The sequence below is a fragment of the Peromyscus eremicus genome, chromosome 16_21, assembly GCF_949786415.1.
Source record: "Peromyscus eremicus chromosome 16_21, PerEre_H2_v1, whole genome shotgun sequence".
In the NCBI taxonomy this organism is placed as follows: Eukaryota; Metazoa; Chordata; class Mammalia; order Rodentia; family Cricetidae; genus Peromyscus; species Peromyscus eremicus.
This window is the reverse complement of record NC_081432.1, coordinates 15,525,137-15,550,442: the sequence shown is the minus strand read 5'-3', so window position 1 is coordinate 15,550,442 and position 25,306 is coordinate 15,525,137. Positions and strand designations below refer to the sequence as shown.

The following is a 25,306-nucleotide window of genomic DNA, read 5'->3' as shown; positions in this document are numbered from 1 at the left end:
GGCTCCCAACCCTGGCTTAAAGTCACCTGACCCCTTTTAAAGACTCAGCGCCCATCCATGTCTTCCTACCAGGACCATGAGCCAGAGCCTTTGGCTGACATGCCAGCAGGCTAAAATCCCACCAGCAGACTTGTAGACAGTCATGGACCCTGCTCTGGCATTTCCAGTAACCTACCACTTTTAACTTTAGGATTGAAGAAAAGAGGACAGCAGAAACGAGAATTCTGGTCCATGATTTAGCTGGAAGATCTGTCCCTGCTCAGGCTGCTGGACCGCAGATGCTCTTGGCCTCCCGCCTCCCCTCTTGGTACACATTTATCATTACACTTGTGGTTTAATGCTAACTGTAATGTATGCTATGTCGATAGCCAACAATTCTTTAATCTTACAAACAGAACCCCATTTTCCACACCTTGCCAAATCTGAATCATTTATATCCATTTCTCAGAAAGTTTTGTTTCCTTTCCATAAAACAGGGCCAGAAATAAACTGCATCAGCCAGAACTTTCAATGTTTTTTTTTCCCCCCTGAAAATACATTTTTAAGTGACATTATCACAGAAGGATCAGAACTTAGTTAAATGTGGTAACTATTTATTTTATAGCCATCATTCTGAACTTGGCGATTTTATGATTCAAAATATAATAAAGGTATCACAATAGCCGAGAACTCATGTTGCAAAAGCTCATTAAAAATAATCTTTGCTGAGACTGCCATGGTTATTCAGGAAGTAGTATTTGTGTGTTCCTAACCCCAAGCTAATAAAGAGCCAGGGGCAGAGTCTTCCCGGCAGGCCTGCATTCCTGGGCCAACGACCTTCAGAATCGGCAAAGCAAGCTTTATTGCAAAGTATGTGGCGATTCTGAAGACTGTTGTGATTTGCTTTGTGTTTCTGTTTTTTGTTTTGTTTTGTTTTGTTTTTTTGAGACAAAGTCTGACATTGTAGTTCAAGTTAGCCTAAGGCTCACTCTCTCTATATATATATATCCCAAGTTAGCCTGGAACTCACAGCAATCCTTCTGCCTTAGTCAACTAAGTGTGCAGTCACAGGGGTGAGCAACCACAACAGCATCCACAACTGTTTTCAGTTCTTACCCTTTTCTGTGGAAACAGTGTGGGGGACAGATGACTGGCTGACTTTTCTAGATTCAAATCCTCCACTAATCCTTATAACTTCCAAGTGAAGAACTAGAAACCCTTATTAGCTCACATGAAATTATTTGATGAAGTTTAACCTATTTTCTGAAAGAAAAAAAATAAAGTAGGAAGGGGCATCCCTGCCCCTCGCCCTGCCTCTGCAAAGGCATCCATTGGTTCTTTGGCCAAAGATATCTTTCCACAGAGCCCCCTTTAGACACTAAGTGCCTGGGGCTGTGGGTCTGGAAGACACCTTAACCCTATCTAAATCCTGCCTGGAATCTCATCCACAGGGCCCTCTTTCCCTCCTTACACTCAACATACCAACTACACCTCTAAAGAGGGCACTTGCTGAAAGTCAAAATCCTACTCAACACATGGTCCTCAGAGGCCTTGGAGTCCTGAGTAGAAATAAGATCACAACCAGCATTTCCCCATTTACGCATTCCTGACACATGCATGGTGCTCACAAGCCCCTTCTCTTGAGTGTGATGACCAAGGACAGGAACCACATGGGAACCCCTTTCCCTCCACAGTCATGGCTCCCAAGGAAGGCAGCAGTGTCTGTGAGTGGTATCCTCAGTTCAACTCTGAAGCTGCCATTTCTCTCTCACTCCAATGCCTCCTGCTAAGAGCCTTGTCCCTCAGACCCAAGCTCTTTGGAAGCCAAATTTGCCTCTTCTTTGGTGTTTCCAAGAGACCCATCGGACAGGAAGGATCTGGGATTCCCAGCTCTCAAGGGAACAGGTCATATTGTCAGATGAAAAGGATGACACACAGAGATGCTCAGACACGGAAAAAACACATCTGTGTTCCCATGAAGCCCTGAGAGACATGACTGCCTCAAGGTTGCTAGTCTCGCTCTCTCAAGAGCTGGTTGGAGCTAACAAGAGCTCAGCATCTCCAAACCTCCAGAGCTGGGGAGCAGGCCACACCACACGCCTCCCCAAAAGCACCCACCACCCAAGGAAATCTACTTACGAAAACAACGCCAAGCTCAAAAAGCTTTGCGCTCTCATATTCAAGAGAGAGTAGGGTTCCCCGGGAATTCCAGAGTAACTAGGCTCATGGGAATGTAGTTCTTCATCTTCTTCCAAAACAGCAACTGATGGAAAACTCAAGGAAGAAAGCCAAAAGGTGCTCTACATTGCACCTGCCCACAGCTTCATCTCCTGCTAGGTACCCTCATTCCCTGCATGTTACCATGTTGACAACAAACAGCAGAAACCGTGGGTGATGATGGTCACCTGTGGTGACGAAAGTCCTCAATCAATGCGAAGGAAAGGAAGACATGCCCATAAGTTTCTAGACCATTCTCATTTCACCAGGAAAAAAAACTTAAGGTTGGCAAAACAATGAAAAGGAAACATGGCCAGATCCATTTCCCCACCGCTAAAATAACCAAGACCACTATTTTTTCAGGAAAGAATTTACATCCAAATAATTGTTTTAAACTGCAAAAGAGCCAGTATAGAAAAGCCACAATGACTATTTGACATCAGACAGTAGCATCCAGGATATTCAATCATTTAATTCAAGGGTCAAGTTACTTGGAGAAGCATAAAGTAATAAAATGTTCCCTTGAACCATTATTAAGGAAAGCAGAATGTTTACATACTCTACTGACTTCTCTGTGTGTTAGTCAGACACTCTTTCTCTGTCTCTGTCTCTCTGTCTCTGTCTCTGTCTCTCTCTGTCTCTCTCTCTCTCTCTCTCTCTCTCTCTCTCTCTCTCTCTCTCTCTCTCACACACACACACACACACACACACACACACACACACACACGGATAAAAACAGTATTAATGGGAGCTGGGGAGATCACACAGCAATTAAGAACACTTGCTGCTGTTCATCTCTAGCACCCCAGTTCAGTTCCCAGTACCCATGACCAGCAACTCACAATGTCTTCTAACTCTAGCTCCAGGGGATCTAATGCCCTCTTCTGGATTCTGTAGGCACTTCACTCAACATGCAAATTCCCATACACAAACACACACAGCTACGTTAAAAAAAAAAAATACATTTAAGCGTAAAGACTCAGAGTTTGCAAAGGTATCTTCATAACCAACAGTCAGCTGAATATACTTTTAAGTCATGAGGCAAAACTAGAGGGGGACAGTCACCCAGCATGTACAGGATAATGGCCAGTGGAGGACACAACAAGAATTTTATCACTCTACCACCCTTCCAACTAAAAACTAAGGTTGTCCCATCTAAGACAATTAACTGACCGATTCATTCTGGGGTATAGGGGACCAAGCTTTCGCTTAAGCAACTTTCCCCCTAGAATTCACACTCTCTAACTTTCCAGTTTCAAAATGCCAAAAACAATCTTTTCAAAGCCTTAAAGGCAGGGGACTGAGGGTAACTCTTTGAAGTTAGTCACATCATTAGCTCTTGCAACAAGGTACAGTTTATTGGTCAACTTCCAAAGAAACATCCAACATGCAATTACAAACATACAAAAATCCTCCTTCATTTAAAATACGTGATGTATGCTTTGGGGGTGGGTCTATGAACACCCCAGCACAGGGGGAGTCCCGGTGTTCCCATCAGAGGGCACAAAGATGCCAGGCAGACTTCAACTTCTTCAGCCATCAGGAGACAAGCAACTAACAGCCTTCAGCTTCGGTGAGTCACGTGGGGAATACGTCACGGCGCCCATCCCCACCTTATACACTGTTAACACATTGCCCTGCCAAGAACAGTCTGACTGGGGTCATTTTCACAAGAGGAAAGAAAAGATGAAAAGGAAACAGGACAGACAATGAGTAATCCATGAACAACTGCCCCCCCCCTCCAAATAAACCACAAGGAAAAAAACAACAACCTGGAAGATCATTTCCATGTGTCGAGATGAAAGTTGCTATTCGGCCTGGAAAAGAACTAGCGGGAGTGCTGATAAGCTGAGCCACTCCCTCCTCTAAAGAATAGACAGAGCCAGAGAACAGAGAATAGAATCGCTAGGGAACTTTGTAAAACAAGCGCTCTCTCTCTCTCTGTCTCTGTCTGTCTGTCTCTCTCTCTCTCTCTCTCTCTGTCTCTCTCTCTCTCTCTCTCTCTGTCTCTCTCTGTCTCTGTCTCTCTCTGTCTCTCTCTCTCTGTCTCTCTGTCTCTCTCTCTCTGTCTCTCTCTCTCTGTCTCTCTCTCTCTCTCTCTCTCTCTCTCTCTCTCTCTCTCACACACACACACACACACACACCATGAATGCAACTAATGCAAATGATTTCATCTATAGCCCCGTCAAACTAAAAACTACTGAAAATCACTTTCATATACATGTGTAAAAAGACGAAGATTCCATATCCCCTATCGCTAGGAGTCTGCCCTTGGGTCACCCTCACAGAGTCCTGAAAGTTTCCATTGCTCTAGGTTTCTAGCTCATCCCAGAGTTGCCCCCAGATTCAAGTTGTCTCTCCACCCACCCCTAAACTGACCCCTCCTGTGCTCCCATCCCCACACCCTTCCGGCCCCTCCCCACACCCAATGGTGATGTCCATTCTGTAACTGACCATCTCCTGTAACCAGGCAAGACTTCCAGTGGAGGGACTGGGACACTAACCCAGCCACAGACCCTTTGACCTACAACGTCCTGCCTACCAGATGTGCTGGGGTAAAGATGGCACAGAAATTGTGGGAGTGACAATCTAATGACTGGCCCAGCTGGAGACCCATACCCTGAGAGGGAGCTCACCCCTGAGGGCCAGGACCCAGAGGCAGAATACCCCAGAGACCCAGGATAGAACCAAACAGCACACACACACACACACACACACACACACACACACACACACACACACACATCAATGAAATGATTCCTAATCATACTCTGCTATCCTCATAGATTGGTACCTAGCCCAACTGTCATCAGAGAGGCTTCATCCAGCAACTGATGGAAACAGATGCAGACCCACAGCCAAACATTAGGCAGAGCTCTAGGAATCCTGCTGAAGAGAGGGAGGAAGGACTGTAGAAGACAATGCATCATAAGAAAACCCACAGACCCAACTAACCTGGGCTCACAGGGGCTCACAGAGACTGAACGGACAGCCAGCAAGCCTGCATGGGACCAGCCTAGGCCCTCTGCATATGTCTTACCACTGTGTAACTTGGTCTTCCTGTGAGACCCTAAGAGTGAGCGCAGGGACTGTCTCTGACTCTGTTGCCTGCTCTAGGGACCTAGTCCTCCTACCAGATTGCCTCATCCAGTCTTAATAGAAGGGGAGGTGCCTAGTCTCACTGCAACACGATGTACCATGGCTGGCTGATAGCCACGGAAGGCCCACTCATATCTGAAGAGAAACAAAGAGGAGGAGTGGAGGTGGGGAAGGAGGGAAGGAGGAGACGAGGGAGGGGAAACTTTGGTTGGGATGTAAAAAAAAAAATTAAATTTTTTTTCAAAAGACAAAGATTTTTATCTACAGTTCTCTTTCAACATAATGAATGGGATCACAGGTTAATTGTTCTTTTTCACATTGATTATATTTTCATTCAAGACAATTTAGAAATGACTTACATAACAACAGAAAAAAAGAAAGGACAAGCAGTTGAAACCTGTCAATCAAACTGAACATATAAATCTAATAAACAGCATTTACTATTTCAGTCAATTTCTCTGTGACAGTAAACATTTTCTACAAAACTATTTCCTCCCTTAAAAGGTGAAGAGGTTTAAGTTTATCCCCCAAGAATGCTATACACTGAATCCCTAACCCCCCGGGATCCTATTTAGAAACAGAGTCACTGCCGATGTAATAAGTTAATATGTGACCATGGAGGCCGGGGGGAGGTGGGGGGTGGTCTTAATCTCCTATGAAGAATGTGCTGGTTAGTTTTATATCAACCTGACACAAGTTAGAGTCATATGAGAGAACACAACATCAAGTGAGAAATGACCTCCATAATACAGGCTGTAGACAAGTCTATATTCTCTTAGTGGTTGATGTGAGAGTGTTCAACCCATTGAAGGTGGTGTCACACCTGTGGGCTGGTGGATGCTCTAAGAAAGCAGGCTGAGAGAACCAAAAAAAAAAAAAAAAAAAAAAGGCAGTAAGCAGCATTCCTTCTTCGTCTCTGCATCAGCTCCTGCCTCTGGGTTCCTGCCTGTTTAAGTTCTTGCCTTGACTGCCATCGATGATGAACTGTGATGTAGAAGTGTCAGCAAAAGGGCTGGAGAGATGGCTCAGAGGTTAAGAGCACTGGCTGCTCTTCCAGAGGTCCTGAGTTCAATTCCCAGCACCCACATGGTGGCTCACAACCATCTGTAATGAGATCTGGCGCCCTCTTCTGTGTACATAATAAATAAATCATAAAAAAAAAAGAAATGTCAGAAAAATAAATCCTTTCCTTCCCGAGTTGCCTTTGGTCATAGTGTTTGATCACAGAACAACTGTAATCCGAAGACAGAAACTGGCGCCAGGATAACGAGGTATTGCTGTGACAAATCTGGCCATGTTTGCAGGGAGGATTGTGGAAGGACTTTGGAACTTTGGTCTAGAAAAGCCGTTGAGTGTTCAATGCTTGGTGAGCTGTTCTGCAGGAGCATGGAAGACAGAAGTGTTGAGAGAACTGCAGACGACAGAGGCCTGGCTTGTGAAGCTGCCAAGGAAGCAAGGGCTGTTTGACATTTTGAATTAAGAACACGTGGTTCTGGTCAGCTGGGCCTGAAGAATCAGCTGTGATTAACAAGAAGAGACCAGCATCACTGAGGTGAAACCTTCTAGGACATGTTTCCTCAGGGTCAGCACACAGAAGCTGTGTTCGAGGGGTGACCAAGGTTGTACCTAGTGCTGGCAGCTGAACTCTGTCCTGTCGAAGAGTCCTCCAAATAGTACTGGTTTTGAAGGCATGAAGGGGTCATGGGGAGCAGCTGAGGCTTGGCACTGTGAGAGGTCAGAAGAGGTCATTGGTGAAGGTGCAGCCCCAGTGGCAGTGGAAGCCCCAGGATGGAAGGGGTAAGAGAGAGAAGCTGAAGCTTGGTACCCTGTGGAAGGGTAGAGTCCCTAAAGAGAGCCCAGGAGAGAATAAGAGAAAAGATCCAGCCCCCAGCACTCTCGAGATGCCAGTACCGTGGGACTATGGCTAAGGACCAGCAGCAGCAATGAAGTGGAGCCAGCCTGAGCCTATGAGATAAGCTGTGTGGCCTGTGGCAAAGCTTCTGGAAGAGCCCAGAAGATTCTGACTGAATCCCAGACATTGGACTCTTGAGTTATTTATACTGTTTGTCTGAATTAAGGTGTCTAGAGACCTTAATTGTCTCTTCACCTTGCTGTGAAGAGACACCATGACCATGGCAACTCTTATAAAGGAAAAACATTTAACTGAGGTGGTAGCTTGCATTTCCAGAGGTTCAGTCTGTTATCATGAAAGCAGGGAGTATGGAGGCCTGCAGGCAGACATGGTACTGACTACATCTTCATCAGAAGGCAACAGGAAGCTGACTGTCTCACTGGGCACGGCTTGAGCATATGAGAGACCTCAAACCCACCTCTACAGTGACACACTTCCTTCAATAAGAAGACATCTACTCCAACAAGGCTACACCCTCCTAATAGTGCCACTATTAGGAGTTTATGGGGGCCAATTACAGTCAAACTACCACACTGTTGGAGTTTGGTTTTGCTTTGATTTGATCGTGACTGTGCCCTGGTGCTTCCCTCTTGGAAGAAGAAGAAAGGCCGGCCAGTAAGCAGCACCCCTCTGCATCAGCTCCTGCCTCCAGGTTCCTGCCCTGTGTTGAGTTCCTGCTTTGACTGTCATCAATGATGAACTGTGATGTAGAAACGTCAGCAAGACAAACCCTCTCGCCTGCAAGTTGCTTTGGGTTATGATGTTTCATCACAGCAACAGTAACCCTAAGACAAATGATGTCTTTAGGAAAGGAGACGGTGTAGACACGGATACACAGAAAGTGTACAACCCTGTAAAGCAGCAGCAGAAACCGGGTGGTGTTGAGATGAGTGAAGCTACACCTCAGCCAATGAGAAGACAGGCATGGAACAGACCCTCCCCCATGGTCCTCAAATGCACTCTGTCTGTACCTGACCTTGCACAGCGAGACATGAGAGCTGAGAGAAAGAAAACACACTCTCCATGGGGGTGGGGGCTCTTCGTGTATGCTTCAGCAGCACAGGGACAGGAAGAGTATGCCACGAGAAGGCTCTGCACACCTTCCTAACAGTTTGGCTTTGGATGGGTAGTCCTCACAGAATCGGTCTTCTTTTTCTCCAGAATTCCCCAGCCTTCCCCTATCCCTTCTTTCCCTAGTTACAGTTGTGTGTTTAATTCCCTGCCCAGGCCTGGCTTCAAGACCATAGCTGTCCTGTCCTGGATATACCCATCCACTTTCTCATAGCTCATGTATGGATGTGGTGGTGGCCAGATTCAAACAGGGACATGATTGTCCTGTGCCTTTAGGAACAGCTCAGCCACACAGCCAGAAATGGGGTCTCTCTAACTGTAAGATGGGACAAAGCAACCAGGAAGCTGGGCTAGGAAAAGAAAACTCACTGCGAGCCCATTCTTTAAGCTGCTATGCTGTTGGGTCTCCCTGTGATAGCAAATTAGTCTTTTACCCCAGCAGAGCATCGGGGACATCAAACATTTCAAAACCATGCATGGTATGAAAAATAAAGAGTACAGAGCCAAGAGATGGCTCATTTGGTCAAGCTGATCTGTATAATCCATGCTTAAAAAAAAAAAAAAAAAAAAAAACAGGCTTGGTGGTGTCCATTTGCCATCCTGGCACCAGAGAGGCAGAGACAAGTGAGACCATGAGGCTCACTGGCAAAACTGTCTAACCTGCTCTGTGACTTCCAGGCCAAGTAGGAAAGTCTGTCCCAGAGAATAAGGTAGCGAGCCACTGAGGAAGACGCAGTATGTTGATCTCTGGTCTCCACAGGCACATCCACAAATATGCATGCACATCAACACAAGTGCCACATGTGCGCGCGTGCACGTGCACACACACACACGCACACACACAAGTGCCTCGACAGACACACACACACACACACACACACACACACACACACACACACACAGACACGCACGCATCCACACACACACAGAGAAAGAGAGTAACCAAATACATCTTTGGTAGAAGCAGTAACTCAAACTCTGTGGGAGAAGTTCAAGGTGCAGGAAGCCAGTAACCATGATAGCTTCAAAGAGAAGACATGACAGTTTTGCTGTTAAATTCTTCTTTCAACTCTGTGGGATTCTATGATTCACTCTTCTAACTGATACATTGCATCTCTCTAATTCGAAAACGTCAAAAGAGTAATTCAGGATACTACTCTGAACGATGATCACGTTAATACGACTTTCAAAAAGATTTCTGTGACACCTAAGACAAAGCTGCCCCAAAGTCCCTCATCCCTTCCTTAGGAGGCATCACCATAGAGGAGAAAAAACCCTCCAGACTTGGAAAATGTCTGAAAAACCACCAGAGGGATTGAACCTCAACCTGGGAAACAGCGGGGCTTTAACTTGTGTTTGGCGCACGCGTGCGCGCGTGCGCGCGCGCACACACACACACACACACACACACACACACACACCCTCCCTCAAGAGTGAAGGACATCCCAAGCGGTTAGAATAGAAAAAACGTCCCTTCAAAGACACACGTGCAATCCCGGGTGTTCTTGCTCACACTTGTCACCCCAGCACTGATGCTAACACAGGAGAACTGCCTTGAGTTCGAGGCCAGCCTGGGCTACAGAGTTAAGACCCTGTCTCAAACAAGCAGATGCTAGTGAGCATGGATGTGTCACTACTGGAGTGTGGGTGGTGAGGTGACAGGTCCCCCTCTTGCCTCATTCCACTGCAGAGGAACCATGGTTCCATTCCTGTCTGGTTCAAACACTGACATGTTCTTTTCTGTAACCTCAGACGTTTGCCTTTTATTAAGTTGGTTTCTCCAGCGTAAGCTTTCGAAGAACACCAGTCCCTCCCACGACAAACCTGCAGACCCTGTCCACCTGAAGATAAGAGCGGTTTCTGCACTTCCAAGTCAGGGCTGAAGGAGCACATGTGTTCCTGGATTTGGACATGTGTTTCCATTTACGCTGCTGTCATATATATGCATCCTCAAAGGGTGATAAATATTAGCAAATCTTTTAAGAATGAAAAGTCCTGTAGGACAGTGTGGGCTGTGTTCTAATTTGGCTTTTAATGTGTCTGAATCATAGGCGTCTAAAAGCTCTTCCCAGCTCTCTCTGAGATAAAGAAGAGTGATATGGTAGTAAGGCTGCCCCACCCCCACAGCCCCTTCCCCTACCCCCACATCCTCTTGTGCCCCAGACAGCTCCTGTCTGGACTATTGCTGCCAGCCAGAGGCAGATCTGTGAGCGCAATGCTAGGCTTCTCTGGTTCTGCCTCTTCTAGTCAGCTGGTCACAGCTCACTACTCAGGAACCGAACATAATCCGGATATAACCAGTGTCCCTATAGCCACAACCAGGGCTTCAGTAGCTTACAAGGTCCTGCTCTGGAGGTCCAAAGCAGGGGTAGAGGACCAAGGACCTGGTCCATACTGTTTGGCCAGTACAGCATCATTAGATATTTAAAAGTTTTTATGCATTTGGGTGTGTGAATGTGCATGTGTGTCCATGTGCATGGATATACATGTGCATGCATATGGGAGCCAAAGTACACCTTAGCTGTCATCCCCATCTGCCTCCTTTGAGACAGTGTCTCTCACTGGCCTGGAGCTCATCAATGAGCCTATACTGACTGGCCAGGGAGCCCTAGGGATCTGGGTAGCTCTGCTTCCCTGGATCTGGCATGACAAGATCCCACCATCATGGTTGGCTTTTTTTTTAACTTGGGTTCTGGGGATCAAACTCTGCTCCTCATGATCCCCTTGCAAGTGCTGTGCTGATTGGGCCACCCCTTACCCCAACCCAAAACTTCAACTCCATTTAGAAAGCTCTCCCGGGTGGAGGAATGCTCTCTATCATATGGGATCATGAACCTCACCTAATACAAGGCACCCTAAATGTTTGAGTCCAGAGACTGTCCACAGTTGGGTTTCTTTGCCTAGAAGGCCCTGGCTAACCCACTCCTGCTGTGAATCCATGTGAGCATGTCACCAGGTGCCACACGGTCCTCAAAGGAGGCGCACTTGCCTGGTTGGTTTTGGTTTCTCTAGCATGGCAGCCTATGGCAGGTAAATAAACACTTTCAAAATGAAGAAACGATTTGAGTCCCAGATGTGAGGAGGTCTGCTTTTAAAACTCTTGGATGGAAACATAGATGAATGATGAATTTGACACCCCACCCCACCACCAAAAGTAGACTGCACCAAATGAAGACTTTCCAATGGCTCTCTCCAGTATTGCTTAACCTCTGGAACAGCCCAGCTTCTCCTGCCACGACTGCCTCTCCAGACATGCTCTCTGAATCAGACACAAAAGGGTGTATGTGCAATAAAACAAGGAGAAAGGGGAAGAAAACAGTGGACTCCAGTCCATCTTTTCAAAAGGAAAGGCATCCTCCCATATGAAAGACTTCCCGAGACAGAGAACTCAGATTTATCAGCCAACATTCCTAATTCCTCACCATCTTTTCAACTGGGCCTGACAGGATTTCCCCTTGCTATGTGCATGACTGGCCCAACTGGCCTCACTGAAGGTCAGAACATTCAGGGACAGCAGAGACAGAATGGGCACAATGGCTGATCAAATGTAGGCAGGTCTCAAGATATATCTTGTACTGGTTACAGACCCCACCCCAAGTTCTGCTCACCAGAAAAACGGACAGCCTTTCTGGACACCTACCCACCTCTAGGCTAGACATGACTTGGGTGGAAAGAACTGCAGCATGCCGAAGTAAATGGACAGGACAGGTCTGTACTGATCTGGGTATGAGAAATCAGCCCGCCATCTTGGGTGGCGCTGCAGACACAAGGCTATTTCCCACAGAGCCCCAAGCCAGACAAGAGTAAAATGTCACTCACCTTTTGAAAAAAGTCTTCCCCGCTTCTGCCTTTTCCTTCAGCTGCAGCTGTAAATAAATAAAAAATATGTGTACATTTAAAATACTGTCTTCATTTCAGTGTATATATTCAAAATCCTCAAGTACCGGGGCCATGAACACAAAGGTTAAAAACAGCACCACACTGGGCTCATCTGGGATGCAAAACTAATGAAGCCTGAGATACAAAATCTCATCAATTCCACAGCTTTGGATTAAGTGAGGACCCACACGTCTCCATCTCCACACTGAGATGAAAGTGCCCCTGCTCTTCCACGGAAACAACATGGTAAGAATGACCCCAGTGACCAAAGACATTGTGTGTGCTCCCCACACTTCCCATCTGCAATGGATCCCAGGCATCTGGGCACATCCAACATAGCCCACTTCTGAGCTGATCAAGTTTTATGCTCATGTGAATGGCAGTTTCCAGGCAGGAAAAAATGTTATGCCTATACTAGATCTTTGGCTAGAACTAACTGAATGTAGAGACTTAGAAAGTTTGGGTTATCTTTAAGTCCTATTAATTCGCTGATCATGTTTATGTCTTACCTAACACCCTTCCGATTATTTGGGGTGACACCTTTTGTGATGTATTAACTTAGCTTCCACCAACCCCAACCAAATAATGTCCCCAGATAACGTTTGAGACTGTAGCAGAATAACCCACCTACCGATATTTCCACCAACGCCCTTAAAAAGGTGCCTTGGTAACAGGTGTCTTGTTCTGTAAACTAAAAAAACTTCATGAAACCATTTCCATGTGGGAATATGTTCCTCAGGGCAACCTGAATCCATGTTTCCAGGCTAAGTCACTCACCTTCGGCTTAAGAATAAACTTACTCTCTTTGAGGTGAGGGCTGTGTTTCATGTCAATAGCTTTACATGACTAAATGCTGTACTGGGACCTCAGCCCATCTCTCCCACTACTTTAATCCCCTCCCCCATTCACTCCACAAGGGGAAACGAAGCAACATAAGACCGAGTAATGATGGTAGAGATGAAGGCCAACAGCCAACTTCCTGTGAGATGAAGGGACGGTTGCAGCTAGAACACTGTCCTCTACAAACTTCACGGAAGATGGAGAAGGAGTTACAGCTAGAGCCCTGCCCATCTATAGGCAGTCGACAAAGAGGAAGCCCAAGTCCCCACCTGTCCTGAAACATCCTGTGACCTGTAGACATTTCAATCGGCGGCGTGTGGTGATGAGTGGAGAATTTGAGAGTGGTGAAGGGACCAAGCCAACAGCACACAGTTGTCACCGTCCCAATCTGAATCTTTCCAATGGAGATGCAAGGATGGAGTAGTAGTGGACCGGACAGGGGAAGTCTTGGAAGCAGGAGTACCAGCTCCTCAACGTTAAAGTCTAGCAGATATGGTGACCCAAATACCTGCTCTGTATAGCCTGTTTGTATGTGTTTGTGCACATAATGTGCATATTATATATATACATGTGCACACACACACACACACACGTCTACTTGACCATCCATGCACATGTGTAAAGTGCATATGGATATGTATGTGTGTATACAGGCATTAGTATTTGTGTATGAGGGTATGTGTGTGTATATATGTGGATGTGTGTACAGATGTGTACATATGCATGTGCATGTCTATGTTTATGTGCATGTGGAAGGATGTGTGTGTTCACATGTACGTACCCACATCACTGTCAAAATGACTAAAGGAGCAAGAAGTGGGATGGATCTATCCCTTAAGAATGACACCTGTCTCTGGGCAGTGGTGGCGCACGCCTTTAATCCCAGCACTAGGAAAGCAGAGTCAGGTGGATCTCTGTGAGTTCAAGGCCAGCCTGGTCTACAGAGCAAGATCCAGAACAGGTACCAAAACTACACAGCAAAAAAACAAAAAAACAAAACAAAAAAAAAGAATGACACCTGTCATTAAGTTTTGACAAGCACCTTCTGTGACTCTGACAGAAGGAAGGAACAACTGATAAAATTTAAATTCTTCTTTTATCAACTCAAATTTCACAGCCACAGATGTGTAAGTGCTGATTTTTACCAACATGTTTTTATCAAAACAAGAAAACAGAATACATGTTTCTTGGATTTCCAAAGACAATCAGAGAAAAAAAAATGGAAACACAAGCTAAAAATAAACAAAAATATTCTATTTAAAGTATGGTGGGGTTGAAATAATAGAAGAAAGATGTCCATGTCCTAATCTCTGGACCTGGGACTGTGTGATCTTCAATAACAACAGGGAGCAACTGAGATAAGCAACCAGAGAGAGGAAGAGTGCCCTGGGTTATCCAAACAGGACAAAGCCACCACATCATTGTGATGATGAAGCCGGGGGTGGGTGGGGGTGTCAGAAGGCAACATGACAGCCTGACAAGAAAGGAGATGGGGAGAAACAAACACAGAGATCAGAAAAGAGACAGATCTGAAAGAGGATGTGGGGGCCACAAGGGAAAGAATACATGTGGCTTCCAGAATTGGAAGTCAAAGAAAGGCCGGATTCCTACAGCCTTTGGGGGTGATGGGGGGCTTGCTAACATCTTACCTTCAGCCCAGAGAGATCCACTGCAGACTTTTAGCCTCAGAACTGTAAGATGACGAATGTAAACTGTGCTGGGCCACTAGAATGGTGGCTGTTTGTCATATCGGCAGCAGACACTAATCGTGGAAGCAAATACCTTTCTACTCCCTTTCTGTACCAATCCCACACAGTCAATGCAGTCCAGCAGACACTGCCACAGAGAAAACCTCTGTGCTCTACTCTCTGGAGTAAACTGTCCCACTTGGAGAGATGTCAATACTAAAGCACTAAAAGAAGTAAAACCAAATTCCAAACAACTGGTCGACCCCAGCTGGAGGGTCTGAAGGGTTTCCTCCAGCAGGATAAAACTGACATCCAGACCTAAGGACATAAACCAAACAGCAAATGTCTTGGAGACATTGAAGCCAAGCCAGCTCTTGAACAAAGTCCTTACTTGAGGTTAAAAATAGTTGAAGAGGGATGTGCTCACTGACACCTTCACAGAAATAAGCAAATACAGCAAGATTTGAAAGAAAATTTAGTGACATTCAAGAGTTCCCTTAGGGAAGGAATATTTAGCATCTCCAATATTTTCCAAAGTCCTTTGACTGGATGAACTCCTTCACCACAAGAATCTGCAAGTGTCAACTCCCTGATGCAAAGGCTTTCTACTATACATGTCCCCTTTAGGATGCTGCTCTATTCAGGACAATGCTGTGAAATAATCTTTCCGTACAATGTGAAAATTTGTTGCTTTCATTGTTAATAAAAAGATGATTGGCCGATAGTTAGGCAGAATTTTCAGGGCAGAGAGAATGCTGGGAAGAGGAAAGGCAGAGTCTGAGGAGTCACAAGCCAGATGCAGAGGAAGCAGAATATGTAGAAAATGAGGTAACAAGCCATGAGCCACGTGGTAGAACTTAGATAAGAAATATGAGTTAATTTAAGTTGTAAGTGCTAGTTAGTAACAAGCCTAAGCTATCAGCAAAGCATTTATAATTGATATTAAATCTCTGTGTGGTTATTTTGGAGCTGGCAGCCCAACAAAAACTCCATCTACAGGACAATCTCACCATGTTAGAACCTCAAAGTACATTCAAAGAACAGGGAAATTTCTGTAATTAAAACCAAAATACAGGGAACTATGTTCTGGAACCAGAGAGGACACTAAAATTTAACCAGAAACACATACTGTTAGCATGATTGGGGTTTGAAAAGAAACAGCAGACTGGGGAGCCACAAGTAGATATTCACTGTCATCAAAGATCACTGCCCTTTTTGAGTCTGAAAGCTTCTGTGGAACACCCCCACCCCAGTCTATAAGGCCATGAGCTGAAGGCACGACCAACCCCTAGCTATGCCAGCTCTTCCCTGCATATCAATACCTAGCATAAGGTTTAGTCTATAAATTAAACCCAGTAAGAGATTAACAATTAACAGGTAATCATAAAATGAACAACTACAAACTACACTGCAGTTAAATTTATTGGAGCAAATATGATCCATCAATACCTTATGATTATACTCAAGCCTCTTGGGATGGATGGGAACTGTCACAACACCTGAGTGAGATGATGAAGCCAGGTGAATGCTGTGGGCCTTGTCACACAGCTTTAAGCTACTGCTTAAGGGTCCTTGAACGTAATCTCTGTTGAACCATGAGTCTACCTGATAACCGAGATAGCAGTCACAAATGGGTGGGTAGTGCATATGGTGTGAATAGACCAGAAAAAAAAAAGGATTATTCATATCCCAAGAAGCATCATGCCACTCAGACTGGCATGCAATTCAAAACATAAAACTTTCTCTATTTCTAGAATAGCCCATGTAGTATTTCCAGATCACAGTTCATCAGAAATAGATGAAACTACAGTAAGGGAAGACAACTGTACAAGAAAACACAGACGAGCCTGCCTGGGTTTCCTTAAATGTTGATGTGTGAGTTTCCCAAGCTCCTACAGTAAAGGCAAAGCACTCTGGTTCGACTCCTGGTTACACCACTGCCTCAGATGCCACCTCAGGTTCGTCTATGTCTGACACTCCTTAAGTATCTGTACTTCAGCCTGTGGGGTGCTGGGTCTCCTTGGGGACTTTTACTGACTTTCAGAAACAAAACTGTCAAGGCTGCAGATGTCAATCAAGAGAGGACATGTCCTTCTTGTCTTCTTGTCCCTCAAACATGAATCCTTCAGAGTTCAAACTGGGGAGTCCTCCTCTAAATGGATCCTCCATTCTCAGCATGAAAACCCCAAATTCCTCCCAAGAAGTTACAGTTTGAGGAGAGAGGGGTGAGATCAATGTAGAATATTTTTCTCAACGTAAACTCAGACGTTTGACATGCTGATTCCATAGACCCGAGAAGAACAGAGACGGTTACTCTCAGTCCACAAATATCTGGGTCCTGTGCCAAGGACAAGAAACAGCCAAGTCCCGACCCCTTATTCAGCTTACACCCCTGACCATGTAAGAGCCAAAGCCACCCAACCACAGAGGCAAAACCAGAATCATAATTCAGCTCTAGCAACAACCTTCCCAAAGACCTTTGCATACCCCCAGTGCTGTCCAGATTAAACTTTATAGGAGTTTGATTATTTCTCTTCTTGTAATAGAAGCTAAGTCCTTCTGCTTTCTCCCCACAGGGGAGCAGGGCAGCTACTGCTGGCAGTGATGAGGCAAGAGGACTTTGGGAGGACCACCAGAGAGCTGGATTCCAAGAGAAAAATAAGAAACACAATACTATCTTGACCCAAAGCATTTCATTATGTTTGGACAGGAAGACGTTGCCTATGAAATAAGCCGACCTATATTCTCTGCTGTGGGGTTGCTCAACCACTGAAGTCTTGTTATATTCTGTGGGGAAACCACTCTCCCTTGGGTCTGCAATCTTACACACAGAGACTTCTTTGTCCCTCTCTCCCACAATAACATGGAAAGCGCATCATAATTTAAGGTCGTATTTTTTAAATCACTCTTTACAATCGCTTTATCACTCTTTACTATCACTCTGGCATGATGCTCCAAGTTGGAATTTTTAAAACCTTGCTTTTTCCTGGCCAACAAAAGTAGCTGTCTCTCTTCCCAACACACAACTCCAAGAATAAATTCCTTCGATACTACTGAAATATGGCTGGCTGAATGTTCAGATAATGAGTTTCGTGTTTTGAGCTGAACAATTCATTTTTATGTTTATTATAATTTCTCCAAGGCTCTGCCATGTTTTATTTCATATTTTTGCCTTGCAAGAAATATGGGATGGCAAATCCCCTGCCAATGAAAGCGGCAGAAGTTGAAACAGGTGTAAACTATTACCAGAACTGCCCCCCAACTCCTGAGCGCTCCTGGGTAATTACTGAATTATATGGGGTGGGGTCCTGTTTTAAAATCTTCCTAGGGCTCAAGAAAAATTCTGTTTAAATATCCTTTTTCGTTCCAACTGCTTTTCTTTCCTAGTATTTGATGCTTCGTGGACCTAAGTCTAAAAATGCAGGGATGAGGAATTTTAGATTTAAAACAGAATATGAAGTAGCTTTCAACATTACCTAGACAAAATATGAGACCCAATAAAAAATTAAATTAAAAACAATAACTGTGGTCCAGCAAGAAGGCTCAGTAGGCAAAAGTGCTAGCCACCAAGCTTGATGGTCTGATTGAGCCCTGGGACCCACAAGGTAGAAGGAGAGAAAGGTCACAAACAAGTTGTCCTTTAACATCTACAAGCATACTGTGGTATGCACCACAAAAACATACACGCAAAAATATGAATGTGATAAAATATTTTTAAAGAATTGTGAGATTATTGTCTTCAAATATATGCATTCCCTTTCCTCAACTCTCAAATGTGTGTGCAAGTGTGTGTTCAAGAATGGGTGAATGCATGCCACACAGTCAGAGGACAACCTCGGGGGCCAGTCGCCTTGCTTGAGATAGGGTCTTTGTGATCTTTTGCCACTGAGTCCGCTGCACTAACTGGTCTGAGGGTTTCTAGAGATTCTCTGGCTTGCACATAGGTGCCCTGAGATTAGAGATGTGCACTACCACGCCCTGGTTTACACAGGTGCTGAGGATTTGAATTCAGGTCCTTACACTGCACATCAGAGCACTTTCACTACTAAGCCAATCCCCAGCCCTGTTTTAAATCCATTGCATTGATTTTGTTTTTTGTTTTTTGTTTTGCTTTGATTTTTGAACACCACCTACTCTAACATACATGCAACTAAGTTGTCTTCTGGTTGCCAGGCAAACAAATGGTTTCTATCCAAGAAGCATGATTCTTGTCTAAGCTGTTTATAAAATATTCACCTATGACGTCATTTTAACTTAAGTACTGAAAAAGTAGCGTCATACACTATGTTTTGTACACTAACCATTTCCAGAAAACTTCCTTGGGAGTTGGCCAGTTGTACTCAAAGGAGAATGAGGAGATGATGTAGCGAGGCTTGGATGTGTCGACCTGCATCTGCAGAAACATGCTATCTTGGTAAATCACACCTAGCATTGTGGATGGGTGGCAAAACTCTAGTAAAGTAGACACGAAGCCTATATTTAAAGTGTTTTCCAATGATTAATGTTGTATTTGATTTCAAACCTTAGTGATAAAAAGTACCATCTGAATGCTGTAGAACTTGCCATAGCAAGCGCAGAGTCTTGCAGACATCTCCCACAAAGCTTCCTACCTGATTCTCAGAGCTTGCTGAGCCCACCTTATGCTGAAGGAAACATTGTGTAAGCTTACTGAAACAACACAAAAGAACAACAAAACACTTTTCTATTAGTAGTGGCTGGGTAAAGAATAGCTCTCTTTAGATCTTTCTCTAAAACACTGGTTTATTTTTACAGCTAAGTTTCTATGGTCCTGGGACTTGAAAGATGGCAGATAAGGGCAAGTTGATACTCTTGCAGAAGACCTGAGCTCAGCATCCCCACTGGGTGGCTCACGCCCACCCTGTGACTCTAACTCTCGGGACTCTGATACCCTCTTCTGGACCCACATATACATGTGCACATAGCCACACACATATACACACATGTACACATAATGTAAAGTAATAAGAGTAAATCTTTTTAACATTTTTCTGTGGTCACAAATACAATGAATTGGCCTACCTTAACACAAAAGAGAAAGCACCGGGTACAGACTCATCTGTACCTGAGTTCATCCCACAGATCCTCTCAGCCTTCCCTTCTAGGCTACCTCTGTTCCTTTGTGTCAGCCACTGATCTCCAGAAACAGGGACCCCTAGTGCCTACACCAGGATGGGGCTCAGGTAGGAGATGTCCCCCTCTTCCCTGTCCTCTAATAAGAACTCTCTTACTCTTTGTCCTGTAGCAGCCTGCTTGCAGGAGCCCCTCCATCAAGCCCAACTCTATGTACTGGGGACTCCACCTCTTGATGTAGATAGAGCACAGTCCCCCTAGCTCTTCCCACTGGACATCTAAGCCTTACCTCCCAGCCCATCACCATTCCTTGGTGTTACACACTGGACCAAACAATACATTCTACCAGGGACACCTCCCTCCTCCTCAGCCACTATATTTCCCTAGCATCCAGAGTGGGCAACGTCAACCAAAAAATGAAATATCCACTCAACAAAGACAAGCCCAGATATCTACACCAAGAAATACCTCAAACATCATAACTCCAGATGCATGGATCCCAGTGCAAAAACACAAAAATGCAAGAAACATCACTACAGCTTAAATCTCATACTGATGCACACAGTGATAGTTGGTGACTTTAATACCCCATTCTGTCCAGTAGACAGGTCACTGAGACAAAAACTAAACATAAAAATGTTGGAGTTACATGACATACATCAAATGAGATAACAGTGGATGGGAATTAACAGAGACCATAAGTTACCTAGGAGACATCTACAGAACATTCCACCCAAACACTGTCTTTGGAATAGTTTTCATAGAACTTTCTCCAAAATTAATCATATGCCAGGACATAAAGCAAATCTCAATTGATACAAGAAAACTGAAATAACACCCTGCATCCTATCTGACCACCACAGATTAAAAAAAGCATGAACCACAAATGGCTGAGAAACTCTTAAAGAAATGTTCACCATCCTTAGTCACCAGGGAAATGCAAATTAAAACTACTTTGAAATTTCATCTTCCATCAGTCAGAATGACCAAGATCAATAAAATAAATGACAGCTGATGCTGGCGAGGATGTGGGATAAGAGGAAAACTCATCCATTGCTGGTAAGAGTTCAAACTTGTACATCCACTATGGAAAGCAGTATGGTGGTTCCTCGGGAAGCTGGACTAGATCTACCTGAAGACCCAGCTGTATACAACCCTTGGGCATGTACTCAAAGTTCTCTACATGCTACTATAGAGACACTTGCTCATCTGTGTTCAGTGCTGATTTACTCATAATAGCAAGAAATTGGAAACTTCTTAGATGTCCACAAACTGATGAACGGATAATGAAAACATGGTACATTTACACAATGGAATATTATTCAGTTGTGAAGGAAAATTAAATTATTAAATTTGCAGGTAAATGGATGGAGCTAGAAAAAAATCACCCTGAGTGAGGTGCCTAGACCCCCAAATGCAAATACTGTATGTTTTCTCTTATATGTGGATGTTAGCTTTGGGGCTTTCGACATGTGTGCTACAATCTGAATAACCACAGTGGTTAGGTACAGAGTGAGGGACTAAGGAGATGAGAGGACCTCCCGAGGAATGGGATATAAAAATATGATATTATAGAGAGGCAAAGGGAAACTAGACTAGAAGGATTAACTAGAGAGGGGGATGGGAGAGAAGGGTAAAGGAGGGAATATGGAGAGGGACAACTAACAGTAAAAGGCCATTTGTAAAACCATATGGACACCGACTACAGTAGATGCTTCCTAAAATACCTTATATAAAATGAATCCAAATGGAGTCACCAAATAATAGAGGAGACAATGTCCCAACTAGACATCGTATGCTGCCAAGTAAAACTTCCAGTGCCAGGAATGGGTTATATCTTGTTGAGTCATTGGCTACAGGGGCACCATGGAAACCTCCAACTATAACATGATATTGCCAAGGCTATTAGTTACTCTCTACAACCTGATGGTAAGGCCATATTGCCGAAGAGAACACATACTTATGTCTCTGAACAGGAGAAGTCAAGCTGGTGTCTAATTACATAGCTTTTACCACTATGGACTAGTGTTCATGGTATTAGAAATGAGTCTGTGCACTACCGGAGGAGAAAGGTAAACACCAACCCAGTTACAAAACGCGTGACCCACAACGGTGACTGGCCTGCAAGATATACTGGTGCAACTGAGGCACAAATGTTAGGGGAGTCACCAACCAGTTTGTCCTCATCCTTAAGGCTCTCTCCATGAGAGGAAACCCAAAGCTGACACTGCTAAAACGGCCAAGAACATTAGACCAGACAGGTCACTGGCCTAGGGGAAAACCTACTACTATACTACTAAAGGAATAGAACAATAAAATGACCTCTGATGTCACACTGCTCTACCTGTAGATCAGTGCCTTGTTCAGCCCACATCAGAAAAGACTGTAGCAATGGATGGGAATTAACAGAGGCCCATAACTGAACAATGTACAGAGAATAAGAGACTTCAAAGCGCTCAGCCCTAAAGGGATGTTTTCATCAAACCCCTCCTGTCAAGGCTGAGGGAGCTATGCAGAAAAACGGATAGAAAGATTGTGATACTGAGAGGTGATGGGTGACTCCAAAGAAACAGTGGCTTCCGGTCACAACAGGAGAACTGCACATATTAACTCACAGATACTGTGGCAGCATGCCCAAAGGTCTGCACAGGAAGACATGAACTCCCAACCCTAACCAAGAAGCAATCTCCAACTGACATCCATTTGCAAAAGGAAAATTAAGTTTCCTCTAATGAAGTCTCCCTGGGTCTACAAACCACACTTCAGGGCAGGCCCGGTGCCCAAGAACAGCTGGCTAACACAAAATGAACTCAATGGTATTTGCGTGGACCTTTTGTTTCATTTGCTTTGTTTTGGCATTTTTTTTCTTATTGGGCTTTTGCTTTTTTATGTGTGTGTGTGTGTGTGTGTGTGTGTGTGTGTGTGTGTGTGTGTGTGTTTAGAGAGAGACGTAGAGAAAAAGAACAAACTCAGGTGGTTAGCTATGTGGGGAGAATCTGAGAAGAACTGAAGGATGGGACACATGATCAAAATATATATTGCACACGTTTTTTAAATAAAAAAGGGAAATCACAGGGAGGTGGCTGTTCTTGTATAAGAATGGGCACGTGTGCATACATGAGCACAAAAATAAACACACACTTGTGTTTCTGTGTACATGTATGTTAGCAAGCACAGCAAAAAAAGCACAAAACACAGTTGTCATCTGTGTGGCAGAAACATTGGGTCACTTCTTTGTATCTTTTAGAAAACCATTTCAATAGCGCACACTATTTTTTAGTTGAGAATACATCATTTTCAAACCTACCTTCCTATTGAAGAGTGAAACAAGTTATTAGCATTTCTGGTTTCTAACTATCATTTCAGCATAGAAGGCAGCCTAGAAAACCTATGAGACAGAGACTAGTTGAGGAGGCAGGATAGAGAACACCTTACCAGAGGAGCGCAATGGGTGCACAACAGCATTGTACCGGACCTGGATCCCAGACCGGCTGGTGCTTTCTAGACTGGCAGTTGCTCACACTGCAGAGGACAAAGGTTTTATGCATCCCTGAGAAAAGCATGCATATCTTCCCCAGGCCCCAGTTTTGTGGGAAAGAAAGTAAAACAGACAGCCCTTATGCAGAGAACTTCAGATATGCCTGGAACACATTTGTTTCTAATTTGAAACAAGTTGCCTTGACCTATTGTCAGAGTATTGCAAACCAGAAGAAATATCTTATACTTCATCCCATTAAACAGCCGTCCACATAAACTCTCAAATGGTTTTATGGCTGTAGGTTGGGCCAGACATTAAGGAAATGACCATCAACGCTACATGCTTTATTGAAACTGCTCCGAGACTTCCTGGGATCCCCAACAGGACCAACAAGGCCTTTTCTTCCTTCTTCAAAATGTCCCCGGGAGTTTAAGACAGCTGCAGCCTGGGTTTCATACTGTTGATTCCCACCATTTGGAAATGTTTTTTGTTTTAGCCCTGTGGAGCCTGGGGCTGGCCTTGCCACTTGAATCTTTCTAGTCCTTGCTGGATAACAGAAAAGTGACTTGTTATTCCCCAGAGCACTGCTGTACAACGAAAAGACAATGCTACCCTCCAATGCAATTCCAAGTTTTATAACCGTATTAAGAAGGATAGAAATCAAAGGGGTAAAATCAGTTTCAGTAGTCTATCTGTTTAATCGCTATAGAAAGGTCTTTACCATTTCAACACATACTCAAACGTTAATGAGACTTTCGGCTTTTGTTTTGCACTGTCTTTAAAGTCTACTGTTTGCTCGATTCGTGCTATGCTTCTGAACTCTCAGAATAAGTGTATCTCAAATGCTCATAGCCACATGTAGCTAGTGACAGCTCCTGGAAGGTGTTGCAAGTTCACTGTGGGATGCTAAGTGTCTAGAATTCTGTGAAACTACACAAAGAATATCCTTTAGCTTTGAATGAAAGAATTGTTTGAACTGGGCTGATGCTGTACCAACACCCAGAGTTGTGAAACAATGTTGGCCGAGTTCAATGATGCTTTAGGAAAATGGCTCAGATAAGAAGAGGAGAGTTTCAAAGTTAGACTTTGACATGACCCAAGTTGTGGTTGACCAGCTGGATGGAAATTTCATTGACGTGTGTTAGCATCATCAGTCCACAAGGAAGTTGTCATCATGGATCCAATATGAGTAAGTGTGAACAAGCTCTCTCTCCACTGACTAGGAAAATTCATGTCAACCTGTTGACATGCATACATTTATTGTGTGCTCAGATTTTTGTGAATATCAATTAACTTACATTTATAGTAATAGATGTTTTCTGATCCCCAAATCCCATGGATAATAGAACTTTGGCCTCGAAGTGTGGTAGGACCATCACTGTGACTGTCAACAGAATCGGGATATCAGCAGGGCTTGCTTGGTTGCCCAAAGAGATCTGATGTGTTCTTCGTATGTTGAACAGTATGATACTCACTGACTCAAGTGGATCAGGACTCCTCCAATGCCTTCCATAGTCTTTGTCATTGCTCTTAATTTTGTTAAAATATTTGGTTAGAGATGCAAATTTTATATGTATATGTGTGTGTAATGCCTATTATTGAAAATAAATTTCATACAATATATTCTGATCACAATGGCCCCTCCCCCAAGTCCTCCCAGATCATCTCCACTCTCCCCATACCCAGCTCCACGTCCTTTCTTTCTGCCTTTTTTCAACAACAAACAAGCCAACAAAAAGAACCAGGATAAAACTTGTAAAAAATAAAAATAAAAAAAACACAAATTAAGCCCAAGAAACACACAGAACATAAAAACATGAAGTCAGAAAAGCAAAAGGCCAGTAAGACAAAAAATTGCCCAAACAAAGCCATATGAGACAGAAAGTCAACAAAAATACCATTGAGTTCATTTTGTGTTGGCCATCTACTGCCGGGCATGGGGCCTGCCCTTAAGTGTGGTTTATACACCCAGTAAGACTCCATTCGAGAAAATGAATTTTTCCTTTGTAAGCAGATGTCAATTGGAGATAGCTTCTGGGTTTACGGTGGGAG

General features: G+C 44.2%; 1 protein-coding gene across 1 annotated transcript in view; it reads right to left on the bottom strand.

The window, feature by feature from the left end:
* Positions 1-25,306, bottom strand: part of Bicc1 (BicC family RNA binding protein 1) — a 235,937-nt gene that overhangs the window by 144,354 nt on the left and 66,277 nt on the right. The window contains exon 2 of the mRNA XM_059282001.1: positions 12,098-12,144. Within this exon, the coding sequence (XP_059137984.1) occupies positions 12,098-12,144 (47 nt within the window). The remainder of the gene's footprint in view (positions 1-12,097; positions 12,145-25,306) is intronic.